General features: G+C 47.1%; 1 protein-coding gene across 1 annotated transcript; it reads left to right on the top strand.

The window, feature by feature from the left end:
* Positions 1-383: 383 nt before the first annotated feature.
* LOC117811806 (fibroblast growth factor receptor 2-like) lies at positions 384-13339 on the top strand. Its single transcript, XM_034682280.1, has 4 exons — positions 384-1003; positions 5439-5694; positions 12796-13053; positions 13257-13339. Exons 2-4 carry the CDS (start codon positions 5514-5516, stop codon positions 13337-13339), a joined length of 522 nt encoding a protein of 173 aa, XP_034538171.1. The 5' UTR covers positions 384-1003; positions 5439-5513.
* The last annotated feature ends 3118 nt before the right edge of the window (positions 13340-16457 follow it).

Raw genomic sequence — 16457 nt, 5'->3', positions numbered from 1 at the left:
TTGAAAAAAGTTTGGACACCCCTGTATTAGACTATTTAGGAACTAAATTAGGAGCTCAATTTAGATTGTCATACATCATCACTGAAAATGTCCTGGAAAATGATCTCTGGAAAAGAGTGGGAACCCTGTTTATATTGTGTGTGTGTTGCAGTGGATTTCCTCCCTTGTCCGCTAGGGGCGCTGTCCCTGTGGTCTGACAGCCTGTTTGAGTGAGATCCGTGCAGGCAGGCAGCGCTGCAGTGAGAGGGGCGGAGGAAAGGCAGGCCCAAAGGCACTGCGGCCAGGAAGCAGCTCGAATTACATTGGGGGTGCTTTGGGTTAGGGGGGGGGGGAATGACACCCACTGGAGTGAAGGAGGAGGGCAGAGTGTGGAGACGTAAGGAGGAGAAAAAACCTAGTAAACCTGACAAAGCGTCTGAGGAGCGGATCGAGGTCTGAGGAGGACTGAGGAGGACTGAGAGCAGAGAGAAAGACGCTCTTTACCGCGCGGGGGACGCACACTGATGGATTCTAGGACTTCTTGCCCCGGACCCCTCTCCTCTTCGACCTTCTAACCCTGTTTCAGAGTCTTTTAGAGTATTTACAGGCTGCAGACTTCCCTCTGTGGCTGTCAGCGCGCTGCTCTGCTCGGAGCGCTGCTCTGCTCTGCGCCCTGGAACAAACTTGGTGACGGGGAGGAAAGTTTCTGGGGGGACAGCGCTGCGGGTTTCTGAGCTCAGTTTGGAGGATTACGCGTCAAACTCGGATTTCTTCACATGGCATGGGACCCACGCGTCCTGTCGGGGGTGGATTATAATCTGTGATCTGGTGTTTTGCTGATCTGATTGTGGAATAAGTGAGGGGAGCTAAAAGAAGAGAAGGCAGCGCCTCGCAGATTTTTTTTTTTTTTTGCTGCATTGTGGAGTTGGAGACATTCCTCCCTGTGGATTCAGCTCTTCATGCTCTCTCCTCCCTTATCCGTGCATGCCAAAAACAGAGATCTCCACGATTCGAGTCCTCCCTGGTAAGTATTCTGTGTTTACGCCTAAAGATCCTCACAGCAGTCTCATCTGTCAGGGATTCTGCTGTCACGACCAACAGGCGAGGAGGAAGAAGAGGAGAAACGCTCTGCGCTTTGGGGCTGAGCTGTTTTTCCCTTTCTTACGACTTCATGAGAAGCAGTTTATTCTCAGAGCTGAGTGTTCCCTCTTAGACTCCTTCCAAACACAAACATCTCCTTCTTTAAAGTGTTAACTCAATTTAAATCTCACAAACTGAATAATAGACTCTCCTCTCCCCTCCTGGATGAATGTGATCTCTCTCTCTGTGTTTGTTTTGGAGGTGAGGAAGCTCACAGCACCTTGCATCATCACTTTAGGGCCCATTAACAAGTGTCCTGGTTATTTATTACTTTGCTTAATTTTCTACATTGCCTTTATGGTGCCAATTATCCCGTGACCACAGTTGTTTTTTTTTCTCTGTTTGGTGCCGGAGTCCTAAATCACTGAGAGGCTCCCCAACGAGCCCCCACCGAGGAGAGCCAAGTGATTTCAATTTCAATAGAATTCAATCAGAGCCAAGACGTTTCATTCAGGGAGGCTTCAATGAGGGCTGCGCTCATGTATGGAGCTCATGTGTCCACATGTCAGGCCTGCAACACGCTACAGAGAGTTTATTCTAATGAAAGGCAGATTTAAACAACTCCTGGAACTGCTTTTGTTTCATGCAGGGACATGTAGTTTGAGTTTTTCATTATAAGATGCAGGATTCTTAATAAATAATAATACATTTTATTTATATAATACTAAATAACACACAGGAAAAGACAGAAAAATAGAAACACAGTGAGTTTGGAGCTGGGATTTGAATGTCAGTGGAATCTGTAAATTCTTGAGTTTATTCTAAAGAAAGGCAGATTTAAACAACTCCTGAAACTGCTTTTGTTTCATGTAAGGTGTAGTTTGAGTTTTTCATTTTAAGCTGCAGGATTCTTAATAAGTAATAATGCATTTTACTCAAAGACACTTCAAAAATAACACATACTAAAAGACAGAATAATAGAAACAAAATAGAAACACAGTGAGCTTGGAGCTGGGATTTGAAAGTCAGTGGAATCTGTTAAATTCTTGAGTTTATTCTAATGAAAGGCAGATTTAAAACAGCTCCTGGAACTCCTGTGTAGTTTGAGTTTTTCATTATAAGCTGCAGGATTCTTAATAAATAATAATACATTTTATTTATATAATACTAAATAACACACATTAAATAACAGAATAATAGAAACACAGTGAGTTTGGAGCTGAATGTTTCTAAATCAGTGGAATCTGTAAATTCTTGAGTTTATTCTAATGAAAGAGATTTAAAGAACTCCTGGAACTGCTTTTGTTTCATGCAGGGACATGTAGTTTGAGTTTGTCATTACAAGCTGCAGGATTCTTAATAAATAATAATAATACATTTTAGAGATTCAAGATTCAAAGGTTTTTATTGTCAATTTTCACTGTTTACACGAGACATACAGGAAAAACGAGATGCTGTTTCTCTCGTCCAGCTTTTAAATATCTAAAATTTAAATATAAAATATAATAAAATACAGTTTTACAAAAACAGCCTATGTACACAGTGCAGGTAGTGCAGTGACAGTTTAAAAAAAACTACTCACTTAAAGACACTTCAAAAATAACACACATTAAAAGACAGAATAATAGAAACAAAATAGAAACAGAGAAAGAGTTTGGAGCTGGGATTTGAAAGTCAGTGGAATCTGTAAATTCTTGAGTTTATTCTAATGAATGTCAGATTCAAACAACTCCTGGAACTGCTTTTGTTTCATGCAGGGTGTAGTTTGAGTTTCTCATTATAAGCTGCAGGATTCTTAATAAGTAATAATACATTTTACTCAAAGACACTTCACATATAACACATTAAAAGACAGAATTAAAGAAACACAGTGAGTTTGGAGCTGGGATTTGAATATTTGTAAGTCAGTGGAGTATCTGTATCTGTAAATTCTTGACTTTATTCTGGACCTGCTGGCCCCTAAATGAAGGAGCAAAGCTTCCTGGGTAATCTTCCAGAGTTCAGATACCTGCTTGCAGCACACATTCATCCATAATGCATCATCCCTCTGCGTTCCTCTAACTAAGTTAGGACTCAGGGTGGATTGTGTGCGTGCACGGTGCGTGTCTCTCCGTGGCCCCTGAGGGCCAAATTAAAGCTGAATCAGGGTTTTCAGGTCGGACCCTCTAAAAGTCAAAGTACATGTGTCTCTGCGGGCTCAACGGATCGATCCGTGCAGCTGGAGCAGAAGGAGGCAGAGGAGCGTGACTGCAGCAAACCTCGGGAGACACTCACTGATCCACAGATGTCTCAGGGAAACACAGAGTGTGTGTGTGTGTGAGAGAGAGTGTGTGTGTGTGCCAATACGGAGAGATTGCATTTCAATTAAAGCCTTTTGGTGTTTTAACGGAGGCACGGAGAAGCTGAGAGAGTCTTTACCGACACGTTAACCGAGCTGCAGCAGCGCGTGCAACAGGTCGGAGCTCCTACCAGGTGTCACTGAGAGAGAGAGAGAGAGAGAGAGAGAGAGAGAGAGAGAAAGAGAGAGAGAGAGAAACAGAGAGAGAGGGAGAGAGAGAGAGAGAGAGATTAATATGTATGTGTATTATTTGATGCAATTTATGATTAATGCTATTATTATTGTTATGCTTTGGCAACATTGGTTAACTTTCATGCCAATAAAGCTATTTGAATTGAATTGAGAGAGAGAGAGAGAGAGAGAGAGAGAGAGAGAGAGAGAGAGAAAAGAGAGAGAGAGAGAAATAGAGAAAAAAAGGGAGAGAGAGAGAAAGAGAGAGAGAGAGAGGGAGATAGATAGATAGATAGATAGATATATACATAGAGAGCGATTAAGTAAGAGAGAGAGGAAGAAAGAGAGGGAGAGAGAGAGGAAGAGAGAGAGAGAGAGAGAGAGAGGAAGAAAGAGATACAGACAGACAGAGAGAGATAGATAGAGAGAGAGAGAGAGAGAGAGAGAGAGAGAGAGAGAGATTAAGTAAGTGAGAGACAGAGAGAGAGGGAGGAAGAAAGAGAGGGAGAGAGAGAATGAGAGAGAGAATGAGAGAGAGAGAGAGTATTTTGAACTTTTAAAATTAATTTATTCTGATAAAATTATTTACAATCTTGCAACAAAGAAAATCATGAGAAACAACCAAACATCAGATCTGGACTTAGATTATATTAACACGTCTGCAGACCTGATGTTAGAGTCCTTTAGTTCTCACTTCTGTACTTTGTTTTATTCTGAGCTACACGTCCGTACACACCTCTCACCGCGTCACTGGTTTAGTAAATATTTATATATGTACTTATTCAGTTGTGTGTATACGTCGTAAGATATATTTATTTCTACTTCCTTAACTTTAATTGTTAATAACCTTTTAATAATAATATTTCATATGCTCTTGTTTGCTTTGTACTGTACTCTACTTTGTTGCTGTGGCACTTACATGTCCCTGTTGTGGCACGAATGAAGGATTATCTTATCTTAAAGAAAATAGAGCTCCATCACAGTCCCAATGTATTTAGAAAAGCAGCTAGATCTTCCATTTTTACATCATATCTGTTCTCTAACACTCGAGCTTTGACAAGGTTCTTAAAAACTATCCCATTTTCCATTCTGTCTTCTCTACTTAAATTAATCTCCAGCTTCGCTCGTACTAAGAGGAAACTCAAAAGTTGACCAGACCAAAAATAAACATCTGTTCAGTGAGATCGTCCCCAAAAAGAGTTATCAGAGTGGAAAGTGTGACAAACAATGACCTTAATCTTTGACACTGCAGAGAGAGAGAGAGAGAGAGAGAGAGAGAGAGAGAGAGAGAGACAGAGATGCTCTCTGACAGATCATGACACATCAGAATATCACAGATTATTAATTCAGAGGATGATTTGGGTGAGATGATATCAGAGATGAAGAAGCTTCCCTGAGATTATAATCTGTCCTCCTCTTCCCTGACTGAGAGAGAATCATCTCTGAGATTAGGATGAAGATTTCCCTCGTCAGATTAACACGACTCTGATCTGAGCGTGTTCAGCTCTGAGGCTTCTGGAGACATCAAACTGGTTCTCTCTCTAAAGATCTGTCCTTTAATTCACCGAGCCATATTTGAATGCATATAATTACAGATGAGCGAGTGTGTGTGTGTGTGTGTGTGTGTGTGTGTGTGTGTGTGTGTGTGTGTGAGGCAGGCTGGTGTGTGTTGTGTGTCTCACAGCTCTGGTATGTCTGCTGCACGGCTTGTTTGACAGGATTTTGAGACTCTCTGGCTTTCTTCACTTTCAGTCCGTCAGAAATAAAGACTCAGAGAAACTCGATCTTTCTTCTTCTTCTTCTCCTCTTTGAATAAACGTGTGTGTTTAACGTGTGTTTGACGTGTTCCTCTCCCTCTCTCACCTCTCAGCCCAGGTGATTGGGTGAATTCTGCTGAGTGACAGGCCGGCCCGGCAGCAGTTGATGGTTGGGCGGACCCCCTCAGATGGGATCAGTGTCCAGGGGGAGGAGGAGAAGGGGGGTATGGAGAGCGCTGGCCCCCACTAGCGGGATGGCCTTGTGGGCCTGGCTGCTGGCCGCCGTCCTGCTGTCCCTGCTGACCGTCAGCGTGGCTCGGCCACCCCTCACCGCCACCAAGGAGGAGGAGGCCACTCTGCAACCTGAAGGTAAGAGCGAGGACAGGAGGGAGCGTTTGTGGAGAGCAGGTGAAGCTCTGACATGTTTGTTCCCAACTTCTGAATCCCGGCCTTCAGATAACGTCAGCTTATTTGTACTCTGAGGTTCTTCACGTGCAAAGACCATGAAGATGAGGTCACGAACACTTCTTGTAAGGTTTAGGAGAGGAGAGAGAGGCTGCACTGATTGCAAGGATTCACACTCTTTTGTTTTTCCTCTCGCGGTGGTTCAGGGCGTACTCGAGTGTTTGAGGCAGGTTTGTGACCCCGTGTGAGAGGAGGAGGAGGAGGAGGGAGAGCCGTGAAGAAGGGTGGGACAGTGTTTATGCTGGCATCTCTCTCATGCCCTGCTCGCCTGGAAAGAGGCACAAAGAGGGAAAAGGGAAAAAATCCGGATCCACAGCTCGGAGCGCTGAGAGCTGCTTTTTGTTTTCAACGTTTTTCACAAACGAAAACTTCAGAGGAAGCTTTAGAGAGAGAGAAGTCTTAATGTGCTGCTGCTGTGGTTTAGTTAATGTGTCCGTGCTCTGTCTCCGGCCTTCAGTCTGCTCCTCACAGACGAGCTAATTAGAGTTGTTGTGATGGATGCTAACTCACATTCCTCAGCCTTTTGTTCCCGGGCTTTAATCAGCATGCTAATTGTAAGTTTGGCCAACAACAGAGCATCTTTAAAGACAACCCCCGCTCTCTCTCACACACACACACACATACACACACATGCACACAAACACACACCCTCTGTACCTGGTCCTGCCCTTTGCCCTGCAGGTCAGGTATCCTTCTTCCCCTGATGAGAGCCTGCCTGTTTCTGCTCTCCGTGGTGTTTTTGTTGTCCTGTCTCAGACTGTTTGGCTCCAAACCGGCGGCCTCAGACCCCTCCTCGCTCGCCCCGGACGCCGTGCTGCAGAGAGAGAGAGAGAGAGAGAGAGAGAGAGAGAGAGAGAGAGAGAGAGAGAGAGAGAGAGAGAGAGAGAGAGAAAGAGAGAGAAAGAGAGAGAGAGTTTTCTCTAAGTCCTCCAGGAGAGCTCTAAGAGGATTTGTGCATATTTGACTTCTCCTTCAGATGCAGAGATTACCGTGCTGCAGCAGCAGCAGCAGCAGCAGCGGTGAAGTCATGTGACTGCAGATTAAGTGGACCTGTGGGGTCACATGATGAGGGATCAGAGGGGGCACACAGAACCTGGACTGATATCTGATCCAGAGTCAGTTCGCACTGCAGCACACAGACCTGTGTGTGTGTGTGTGTGTGTGTGTGTGTGTGTGTGTGTGTGTGTGTGTGATTGAATCAGTGTGTTAGCAGTCACCTGACGGGCTGCTGTCACCTGGAGAGGTTAGAGAGACAGATTGGCTGGCCCCGCCCCCTCTCTCCTAATAACACCCCCCGCTGAGATGTTTAGGATTTCTAACCCCCCTCCCTGCAGCCTCGCTCACACACTGCCTCTCTCTCTGTGTGTGTGTGTGAGCACTAAATTCATCAGGCTGTATATCACTGTTGTGGGTCAGAGCCCTCGTCCGCCCACCCCCCCCCCCCCTCAGTGGCTCTGTGAGCGTGTTTACCTGTGGAGGTGTAACAGAAGACGCACAGAGAGACTCCACAACAGACTATTGTTGCTGCAGAGTCTCCAGGGGAGTGTTTACCTGAGGTGGAAACACACATTCTTTAACTCCAAGTACAGGAACCTGTGTACGAGCAGGACGGGTGAAAGCTTCCTTCAGAGACAGACTTGGAGTCTCAGAGTAAAATAGCTTCTGAAGGACGTCTGTAGCTCATATTTGGAGACTATAAAACCTGCAAGACACTTCCTGTCCACGCTCAAAACACCAAGGACTCAGCTTATTGCTCCGTCTTATAGGTGTGCATGTTTCAAAAGTGGTGCAATGCAAATGAAAGTAGTCAGTGACAGCCTTTAGATGCATTAAAGACAAAGTAGAGTCCACGTTGTTGCAAAAACTTCTGCAAAAGTACGTTAGCTAAGTTTCTTCCAGCTCTGGTTTGCACTCTGAGCTTTACATGTGCATCATCAGGTCTCTGTGCATGGAACTCAGCAGCAACAGCAGACGTGTGGCACCGAGCAGCTCAGCTCGAGTCCAGCTGACAGAAGTCCGCTCATAGTTTGGCTCCTCTCTCTCTCCGGAGCTCGCTGCCAGAACCTGTCCTTCAGAGGAAACGCTCCGATCACGATGGAGGCAAACACTGAGACAGCTGAGTGTTTGGACGGAGGTTAGATTATGTGTCAGGGACGAATCTCTCAGGCTCACGCCGACACATAAAGGACGGAGCTTTCGTCGACGAGAGACGAGTTTCCTGACTCAGAGAGATCCAAACGTCTGTTAGCTGCATCATGTCTCCTCCTCTGCATGCACGCTGTCTCTCATATGTATTAAACTTGTTCAATTCACGTCAGCTGATTTATAAGAGCCTCTTCAGACCGTCAGTAGCTGTGTGTCCGTGTTTTTACGTGTGTGTGTGAAGGTGGGAATGTGGAGGAGCTGCAGCTTATTATGGCCTGTAATACTCTGCTATCTGCACAGCAGGAGAGCGGCTGTAAACATGTAAAAGTGTCAGCTGGACAGTTAATGGAGTGTGTGTGTGTGTGTGTGTGTGTGTGTGTGTGGCAATGGCAGTGGAAGTGAACTCTAAACAAACACAGTGTGTGTGTGTGGATGTGTGTGTGTGACTGCAGGGCAGAGGGGGAGAATATACGACCTCAACACAATCACTTTATTAGCCTGCTGCTGGCCGGTGTTAATGTAGAAGGGTGTGTGTGTGTGTGTGTGTGTGTGTGTTATTTGCTTTGGCTGATGTGTCAGAAACACCCTGTCACTGCTCAGTGTCACACCTGTGTGATAAGAGGCTGCAGGAGCTGTTACCTGTGCCGGCCTCAGCAGACGGTCAGGTGAGAGGAGTCTGATGCAGGAGGGAGAATGAAACCGGACTGTGATGCAAAAAGAGATTCAGTGACTTTAAAAGGATAAAAATATAAAAGTGTGAATTCTTCAGGAAGTTTGTGGATATGTAGATTTGTTGGTTCTTGCAGAAAGGATCCAAAAAGCTGCATTTTCTAGTGTTGGAGTCACAGAAACCTTTGCAGCATTTAGCAAGTTACAGTGGCAAGGACAAACTTCCTTTAACAGGCAGAAACCTCCAGCAGGACCAGACTCATGTTAGACACACATCTGCTGAGACCGTGTTGGAGAGAGGGATAGAGGGAGGTGAAGAGAGAGAGAGAGATGATAGAGGGGAGACGGATAGTAGTAGTTGTAGCAGCTGGAGTCTGGCACGTCCACAGCAGCAGAGATCCAGAGGAACCTACGAGACAAGGGAGCTCAGGGACTCCAGAAAGGTCTATGGTTAGTAACTTTAATGGGACAGGAAGAGTGAAAGTAAGAGACAGGCAGAGAGAGGAGAGAGAGGGAAAGACAGGATCCCAGTGTGTCAGTCTGAGCCTATAGCAGCATAACTAAGAGCTGGTCCAAGCCTGATCCAGCTCTAACTATAAGCTTTATCAAAAAGGAAAGTTTGAAGCCTACTCTTAAAAGTAGAGAGGGTGTCCAAAGGAGAGGGGCCTGATAACTGAAGGCTCTACCTCCCATACTACTTTTAGAGACCTTAGCAGGCCTGCATGTTGGGAGCGTAGTATTCTAGAGGGGTAATAGGCCACTATGAGCTCTTTTGAAGTAAGTCAGAGATGAAGGCCTGATGCCAAAACCTGTAGAGGTTTAACAGGAGGTCTTCTCGACCATGCAGAGAATATAGAGACACTTTAACTGATGACAAAGAAAGGAGCATCTCAAGCATCAGATTTGAATCCTGCAGGTTTACTTTTTGACCCCTCGGGTTAATCTTTAGAGAAACTGGACTCCGAGGGTCACCGAAGGTTTCTGCAGATAAGAGGTTGTCGGGGGTTAGAGGGGTCGGGTGGGGTTCAGAGGAGGCATTGATGGGGGGGACCGGAGGGGCCGTCAGCAGGAGCCACTTCATGGAGCCGCTCCTTTGTCACAATAAAAAGCTGAGCGAGGATTTGAATGAGAAAAGAGGCTGACATCAGAAAAGAGAGGGGGACAAAAAGAGGAGAGAAGCTGCGTGAGGAGGATACAGAGGACAGAGGAGAGGAAAGAAGGAGGGAGGCAGAGATAATGTGATTTAGCTGTGTGTGTGTGTGTGTGTGTGTGTGTGTGCATGCTCGGTGTGTGTGTGTGTGTGTGAATGTGATGGCAGTCAGTCCTGTGAAGCTGCAGCAGAACGAGCCTCTCTCTGCAGAAGATAGAAGATGCAAACTCCTCCCTCTGACACTCAGACCACCAGGCTGCACGACTCGAACAGTCCTGATGGAGAGAGAGAGAGACAGAGAGAGAGAGAGAGAGAGAGAGAGAGAGAGCACATGTCAGTCGGCGAGAATTGCTCGCCGCGTTTTGCCGCAGATTCTCACCCTGCGAGACTCATTATCTTCAGCCGAGACGGTGTGAACGAGGACAAGGAGACGGCGAGGAGTGGACCGTCTGAATCCATCACACCTGATAGACAAGAGTAATAACTGTCAGAGAGAGAGAGGGAGAGAGAGGGAGAGAGAGAGGTGGGGGAGACAGATGGGTTTGAAATGGAGATATACTTCAGGAGGAGAGAGCCAAAATGATGGAGCTGATAGAGGGAGGAGAGAAAAGAAAGCTGTTTGAGAGAGATCGAGGAAAAGTGTGTGTGTGGCTGTACTTGTTTGTGTGTGTGTGTGTGTGTGTGTGTGTGTGTGTGTGTGTTGTGTGTGTGTGTGTGTGTGTGTGTGTGTGTGTGTCATCCTCCCGCCCCCTCCTCTGCTGCAGAGAGGATGAAACTTTGCAGAGATGAAAAAATCTGCAGTGAAGTGTTTGAACTCTTCAACTCAGCGTGCATCCCTGGAATCTGATAAAGCCTCTATCAGGGACGTTTACCTGCACGCGTGTGTGTGTGTGTGTGTGTGTGTTAGATGCATCATTAAGGTAACACTCTGCAGCGTTTTTAGAGTTAAAAATGTTTCGATTGATCACATGAATCAACATCAAACAGGCGAGTTAGCTCAGAGGGGATTTCTCAGTCCTGAAGTGAAATCTGCATCTTTAGAAAAAGCGTCAACAACCCTCCTGAAAACATCCTAATCTCCTCTCAGTCAGCGTGTGTTTACGTGCTGCAGGTTCCCATGAACAATCAGGCATGCTGGAGGTGTCAACAGGTCTGAGAGAGGTCAGGGGGAGGCCAGCGGGGTCAGGGGGGGGGAGGTGAGGGAGGAGGAGGAGGAGGTGATGGAGGGGGACAGATGGAAACAGCAGAGATAAGAACACGATGAGCAAACACCGGAGTCAGTCCTTAAATTAGACCATTTGGAGAGTTTCCTCCATCTCCTCCTCCTCCTCCTCTTCGTCACCATGTTGATGTTGTCCGTGCATGCCAGCAGATCCTTCCTCTTCTTCCCTCCGTCTCTGAGTCAACCCAGAATAAAAGAGTGAAGTTAGAAAGCTGCATGATGAGGAGGCGGCCGTGAAAGCCTCCGGTGTGGAAAACAGGTCGTAAAAAAAGGTGAAGACAGCTCCCCATCAATCAACGCCGGAGCTCCACCTCCGATCAGACCACACACACTCTGCACCGGGTGGAGCGGAGCGGAGCGGGAGGGGTTAATAATTTCCGGAAACAGAGGGAGAGAAAAAAAGACAATTCAGGAACTGTACCTGAGTGCGTACCTGCCCGGGGGGGACGTTTTAGAGGCTCGCACACATGCCTCCATCGCTGGGGGAATGACTTTCCCTTCCTGTCGAGGCTGCGTGTGTGTGTGTGTGTGTGTGTGTGTACATGTGTGTGTGTGTAGGAACATAATGTGGGAGGAATGTTGTTGAAAAGGTGTATTGAGGTGCAGGAAGGGCTGGGTGTTGCTCCGCCTCTATAATTACAGCGTCAGCTCCAGCCGGAGAGTTTCCATTGTTGCTCTTTTTTCCTCTCACATCTTTCTTTCATTTAGTTTGAAGAAAACACACAAGCACGACCAACACACACACACACACACAAACACGAAGGCAGAGTTTCTTCCTCTGTGTTCTGCAGAGAGTTTATAGCAGAGTGTGTGCATGAGTGTGAGTCAGGGGGAGGCCTCTATTTGGGGCACATTCAAAGGTATAGGATCCATGTTAAAGCAGAGGTGCAGAGGTGCAGTCTCAGTAACAGTCTAGGTTAGATTTCAGGCACTCAACGCTCACCTCCTTTCTGGCGTGCAGTTCCTCCGAGTCAGAGGACTCACATGCGCTCACAGGCGGACTTGGACTCCCTCCCAGAAGTGAAGGTTTTATGCACTTTGGAGCGGAGCGGGTTTTCTTGCGTTGGCCTTGGCGGCGGATCCCGAGCCCGAGCTGTAGATCCTCCGCGGCTGTTACTGAAGAGAAGGAAAGAAAACAGGAGAGGCAGTTCTGCAGCCAGGTCCAGGTTTTCCAAGTTTTCCCAAAGTTTAGGCGCACAGTCAAAACCGGGAGAGGCGTCCAAAAAACAGAGCCACACACCCCCCTCTCTCTCCCCCCTTCCTCCCCCGCCTGACAAACGCTTCTGTCTTCGACCTCTCTGGCTGCTTTCCTCTCTGACAGACAGTCCAGTTTGATTCCCCCTCCTGCAAAGATCTGTGCTCACTGCTCCACCTCACACACACACACTCAAACACACACACACACACACTCACGCTGGCTGCTGGCGTTTGCATTAAGGGTGAGGGTGGATGGACACGGTTTGATCTGATTGGTTGCTTACCTGCTGCTGTCACTGCATGCTCTCTGACTCTCATCACGCTGCTCACCTGATACCAGTGAAGGTGTTTCCTGTATTTGAGGACTGTCGGGGAGTCGTGGTGGAGTCGTGCGGGTGTGATGGTGTGGCGGTGTGACGGTGTGAATCAGGGCCTCCTCTTTGTGTGATGAACTGCATCCTGTGGGGGTTTTTGTGGTGTTTTTGTTTCCTAAACTCTGGCTTGTTTCCTCCTCTCCCACCTCTCCTTTCTCCTTCCTGTGCACCCTCTTCATCTGTCCTCTTGCCTTCCCCCTCCCTCCCTCCCTCCCTCCCTCACCCTTCCTCCCCCACCCGCTCTGCAGACGCATCCAACAAATACCAAATATCTAAGCCCACGGTGTGCTCAGTGCACCCGGGGGAGCTGCTGAAGCTGAGCTGCCCTCTGCCGCCTACGGGGACCATCACCTGGACCAAAGACGGCAGCTCTCTGGGCACCAACAACCGCACGCTGATAGAGCAGGAGGTGCTGCAGATCCGTGACGCCACGCCCAAGGACTCGGGCCTGTACGCCTGCACCAGCGTGGGCAAAGACACGGTCTGCTTCATAGTGAATGTCACAGGTGAGTCAGGCAGGTCAGGGAGAGCGGAGGTTTTCAGGGACGGACTCAGGGGATGGAGAGAGGCGGATTCACGGCTCCTCTTTTACAAACCTGTGTGAGAATCTGCTGCATGAGAATCTCCTGCATGCATTACTGTGTGTGTTAGTGTGTTAGTGTGTGTGCGTATTGCGGAGGGCAGCAGTAACAGTGGTTACTCTCTGCAGATGCCATCTCGTCGGGGGATGACGAGGACGATACAGAGCGATCGGAGGACACGGGTGCAGACGGAGAGCAGATGAGTGAGTAACAGAAGAAGGAGGAAGGAGAGGAGGAGGATGCATGAGTTCACAAAGTCCTCACAGAGGCAGCGGACAGTCGCTGTGACCCAAACCAGGAGACTCTTCTGGAATAAAAGCATCACAAGTCAAATCAGGAAGTAAAAAATAACCTCAGACGTCCTGCAGAGACGTCGCCGGTGAAACTTTAAGAAGCAGCGTATCGACCGTTACCTAAAGACCGAGAGGCTCAAAGTTTTAAACTCTTACCTTCGATTTGAAACTCCAAGAATCTCAGTGTGTCTAAACTTCAGAGAGCAAAGCTGATTATGAAAACTAAACACTCACAAAGACTTAATCCTGAGGTGAAATAATCTGGTTAACTTTGTGAGGATTAAATGGCACAGTTCAGACTTCTTTAATCTGAGAGGGGGGGGGGGATGCAGAGCTGCAGGGGGGGGAGACTCAGGATGTTGAAACAAACGTAGGGGCACCTTATTTCAAACCCCTGGTATGACGTGTGATCAGTTTGCCTCTGGCGTTGCTCATGTTAGTGAAAGTTAATAACCATTGTCAGGTGGTACTGACCAATCAGAATGAAGTTAGAAAGCCGTAGATGTTTTAAGCTTCTCGTGGTTGTGTCTTGGTTCGTACGATGAGAGAAAGCGTCGCCATCAGGCTGCAGGATTCAGATTAACGCTGCAGAGACATCGGAGGGTCTCACAGCTGCTAGCAAAACCAGAACTCATGTGAGCTCTGCCCTTCTCATGCATTCCTGTCCAGACCTATGCTGTGAGATATGGAGAGTGTGTGTGTAGCAGAGAGTGTGTATCCTGTGTGTGTGTGTGTGCATGTGTGTGTGAGTGTGTGAGTCCTCGGGGAATACTGAGATTCCTGGCATTCCTTCTGCGAGCGTCCCTCAGGTAGTCGAGCCTCATGGAGCCAGCCAGTCAGCTGGGCTCATCCATTATGAACGACACCCATCTGGACCCAGTTACCACCTGATGGGAGGGTGTGTGTGTGTGTGTGTGTGTGTGTGTGTATGTGTGTGTGTGTGTGTGTAAAAGAGACTGAAAGAGAGTGAAAGTTTGTCTGTGTTTCTGTGGGTGTCTGGAGTAGAAATTCAACCACACGCACGCACACACGCACACACACACACACACACACACACACACACACACACAACACACACACATGCAAATACACACACGCACACAAGCACACACACACACAAGAACACACACACACACACACACACACACACACACACACACACCACACACACACACACACACACACACTGAGGTAAAGTTGAGGGCTTCTCCTTCTTGTTAAACTCCTCTCTTCGTCTCTCCGTGACTCCTCCTCCTCCACTTTTGGGCTGACTCTTAAAAAAACCTGTAATTGCCTGAAATCCATTAAACATGGAGGGAGGGAGGGAGGGAGGGAGAGGGGGAGGAGGAGAGAGAGAGAGAGAAAACGGGGGAGAGGGAACAGATCCAGGCGTTCTGGTGGTAATAAGCTGCTTGAAAACAAAGAGCGAGCTGTTCTGGCAGAACGGTCGCATTTTCTCGCCGTGTGTGTTTCTGCAACTCAAAAAATGAGATTATTATTAAAGAAGAGAGGGAAGAGAGAGAGAGAGAGAGAGAGAGAGAGAGAGAGAGAGAGAGAGAGAGGGGAACAGGAGGAGGAGGAGGGGTTTGTTGGATCAGGACCAGCACTTCTCTGAGCGTGGCGTGGAGCTTTGGCCTCGAGCCGAGGAGTGAAGGAGGGAGGGAGAGCAGAGAGAGAGAGAGAGAGAGAGGGAGAGAGGGAGAGAGGGAGAGGGGTTTAGATTTTTCCCCTTCTGGAGTGCTCAGAGTGGGCGGAGCTTCAAAACAGAACCTTTTGGTGAAGTTTGATAAAGTTACGTTGGTAGAAAGTGTACGGTTGGCAGAGCGGAGGAAGGGGCGGAGCTTCTGGAGGAGAGAGGGATGCTAGAACGTCAGATATAAAGAATTAAAATAACCATTTACTCTGTTTAAAGAGGTCTTCTGATGCTTTTTCATATTTTAAAACATCAAAATGTTGGATGTGGGGACTAATAAAGTTTTAGACTGCGAGGTAAACATGGAGTCACCTCTTCTTCAAGCGTCCCGGGTCAGATTTGAGGTCTCAAACACACGACAGTATTTCATAATTCGTCATTTTAAATAGTTTAACTCACTGTAAACTCACAGTTATGTTATGGCAACAGTGGAGGAGGCTTCTGGAGAGCTGGTCGATGTAAGAAGAGTTGTCTGAGCTTTAAATGAAGCCGTCAGAGGGACGAAGATATAAAGACTGAGCATGAGCAGAACAAGTCAAGTCAAGCTTTATTTATAAAGCACATTTAAAACAACCTCAGTTGACCAAAGTGCTGTACAGTTATTAAAATACAATATAATCATACACAAATATAACAATAAATAAAAACAATAAAAGAGTATTAAGAGCTCAACTTAGGAAATAAAAGAGTAAAGCAGTAAGAAGCCAAGGATTCTTGTTGAGCTGGGACTGAACGATGAGGAGAAGAGATGGTTTTCAGTCGTGTTTTAAAGTGATCCACAGACTGTGCAGCTCTAACCTGGAAAGGTAGGCTGTTCCACAGCTTTGGGGCCGCCTCTGAGAAGGCTCTGACCCCACGAGTAGAGAGTCTGGACCGAGGTACTGCCAGGAGCAGCTGGTTTGACGACCTAATGTGCTCTGGAAGTGAGGCTGTACAAGATCTGATAAATACGATGGTGCCAGACCATTTAAACACTTAAAAACAATTAATAAGACCTTGAACTGGATCCTAAAGTTCACAGGTAACCAGTGCAAAGATGCAAGGACAGGACTGATGTGATCCTGCTGTTTCTTTCCAGTCAGCACGCTCTTTATGGTACGGAGAGAAACTGAATACGGCTAATATCGGAAAAGGAATCAGAGATCATAGAAATAGAGTCCCAGGATTAAAAACTAAAAGCAGAGATTGAGGATTGTGAACGTCGACATCAAGCCTCACGATAACGGGTATTTCCTTCTGGAGCTTTGTTGCACATTCAGGAAATAGATGTTGGAAGTTTGAAGGACTTTAAAGGTGATTAAAGTCGGCTAGCTTAAGTGTTACAATGCAGGATCTGCAGGAAC

The sequence above is a fragment of the Notolabrus celidotus genome, chromosome 4, assembly GCF_009762535.1.
Source record: "Notolabrus celidotus isolate fNotCel1 chromosome 4, fNotCel1.pri, whole genome shotgun sequence".
In the NCBI taxonomy this organism is placed as follows: Eukaryota; Metazoa; Chordata; class Actinopteri; order Labriformes; family Labridae; genus Notolabrus; species Notolabrus celidotus.
This window is presented reverse-complemented; position numbering and strand designations above follow the sequence as displayed.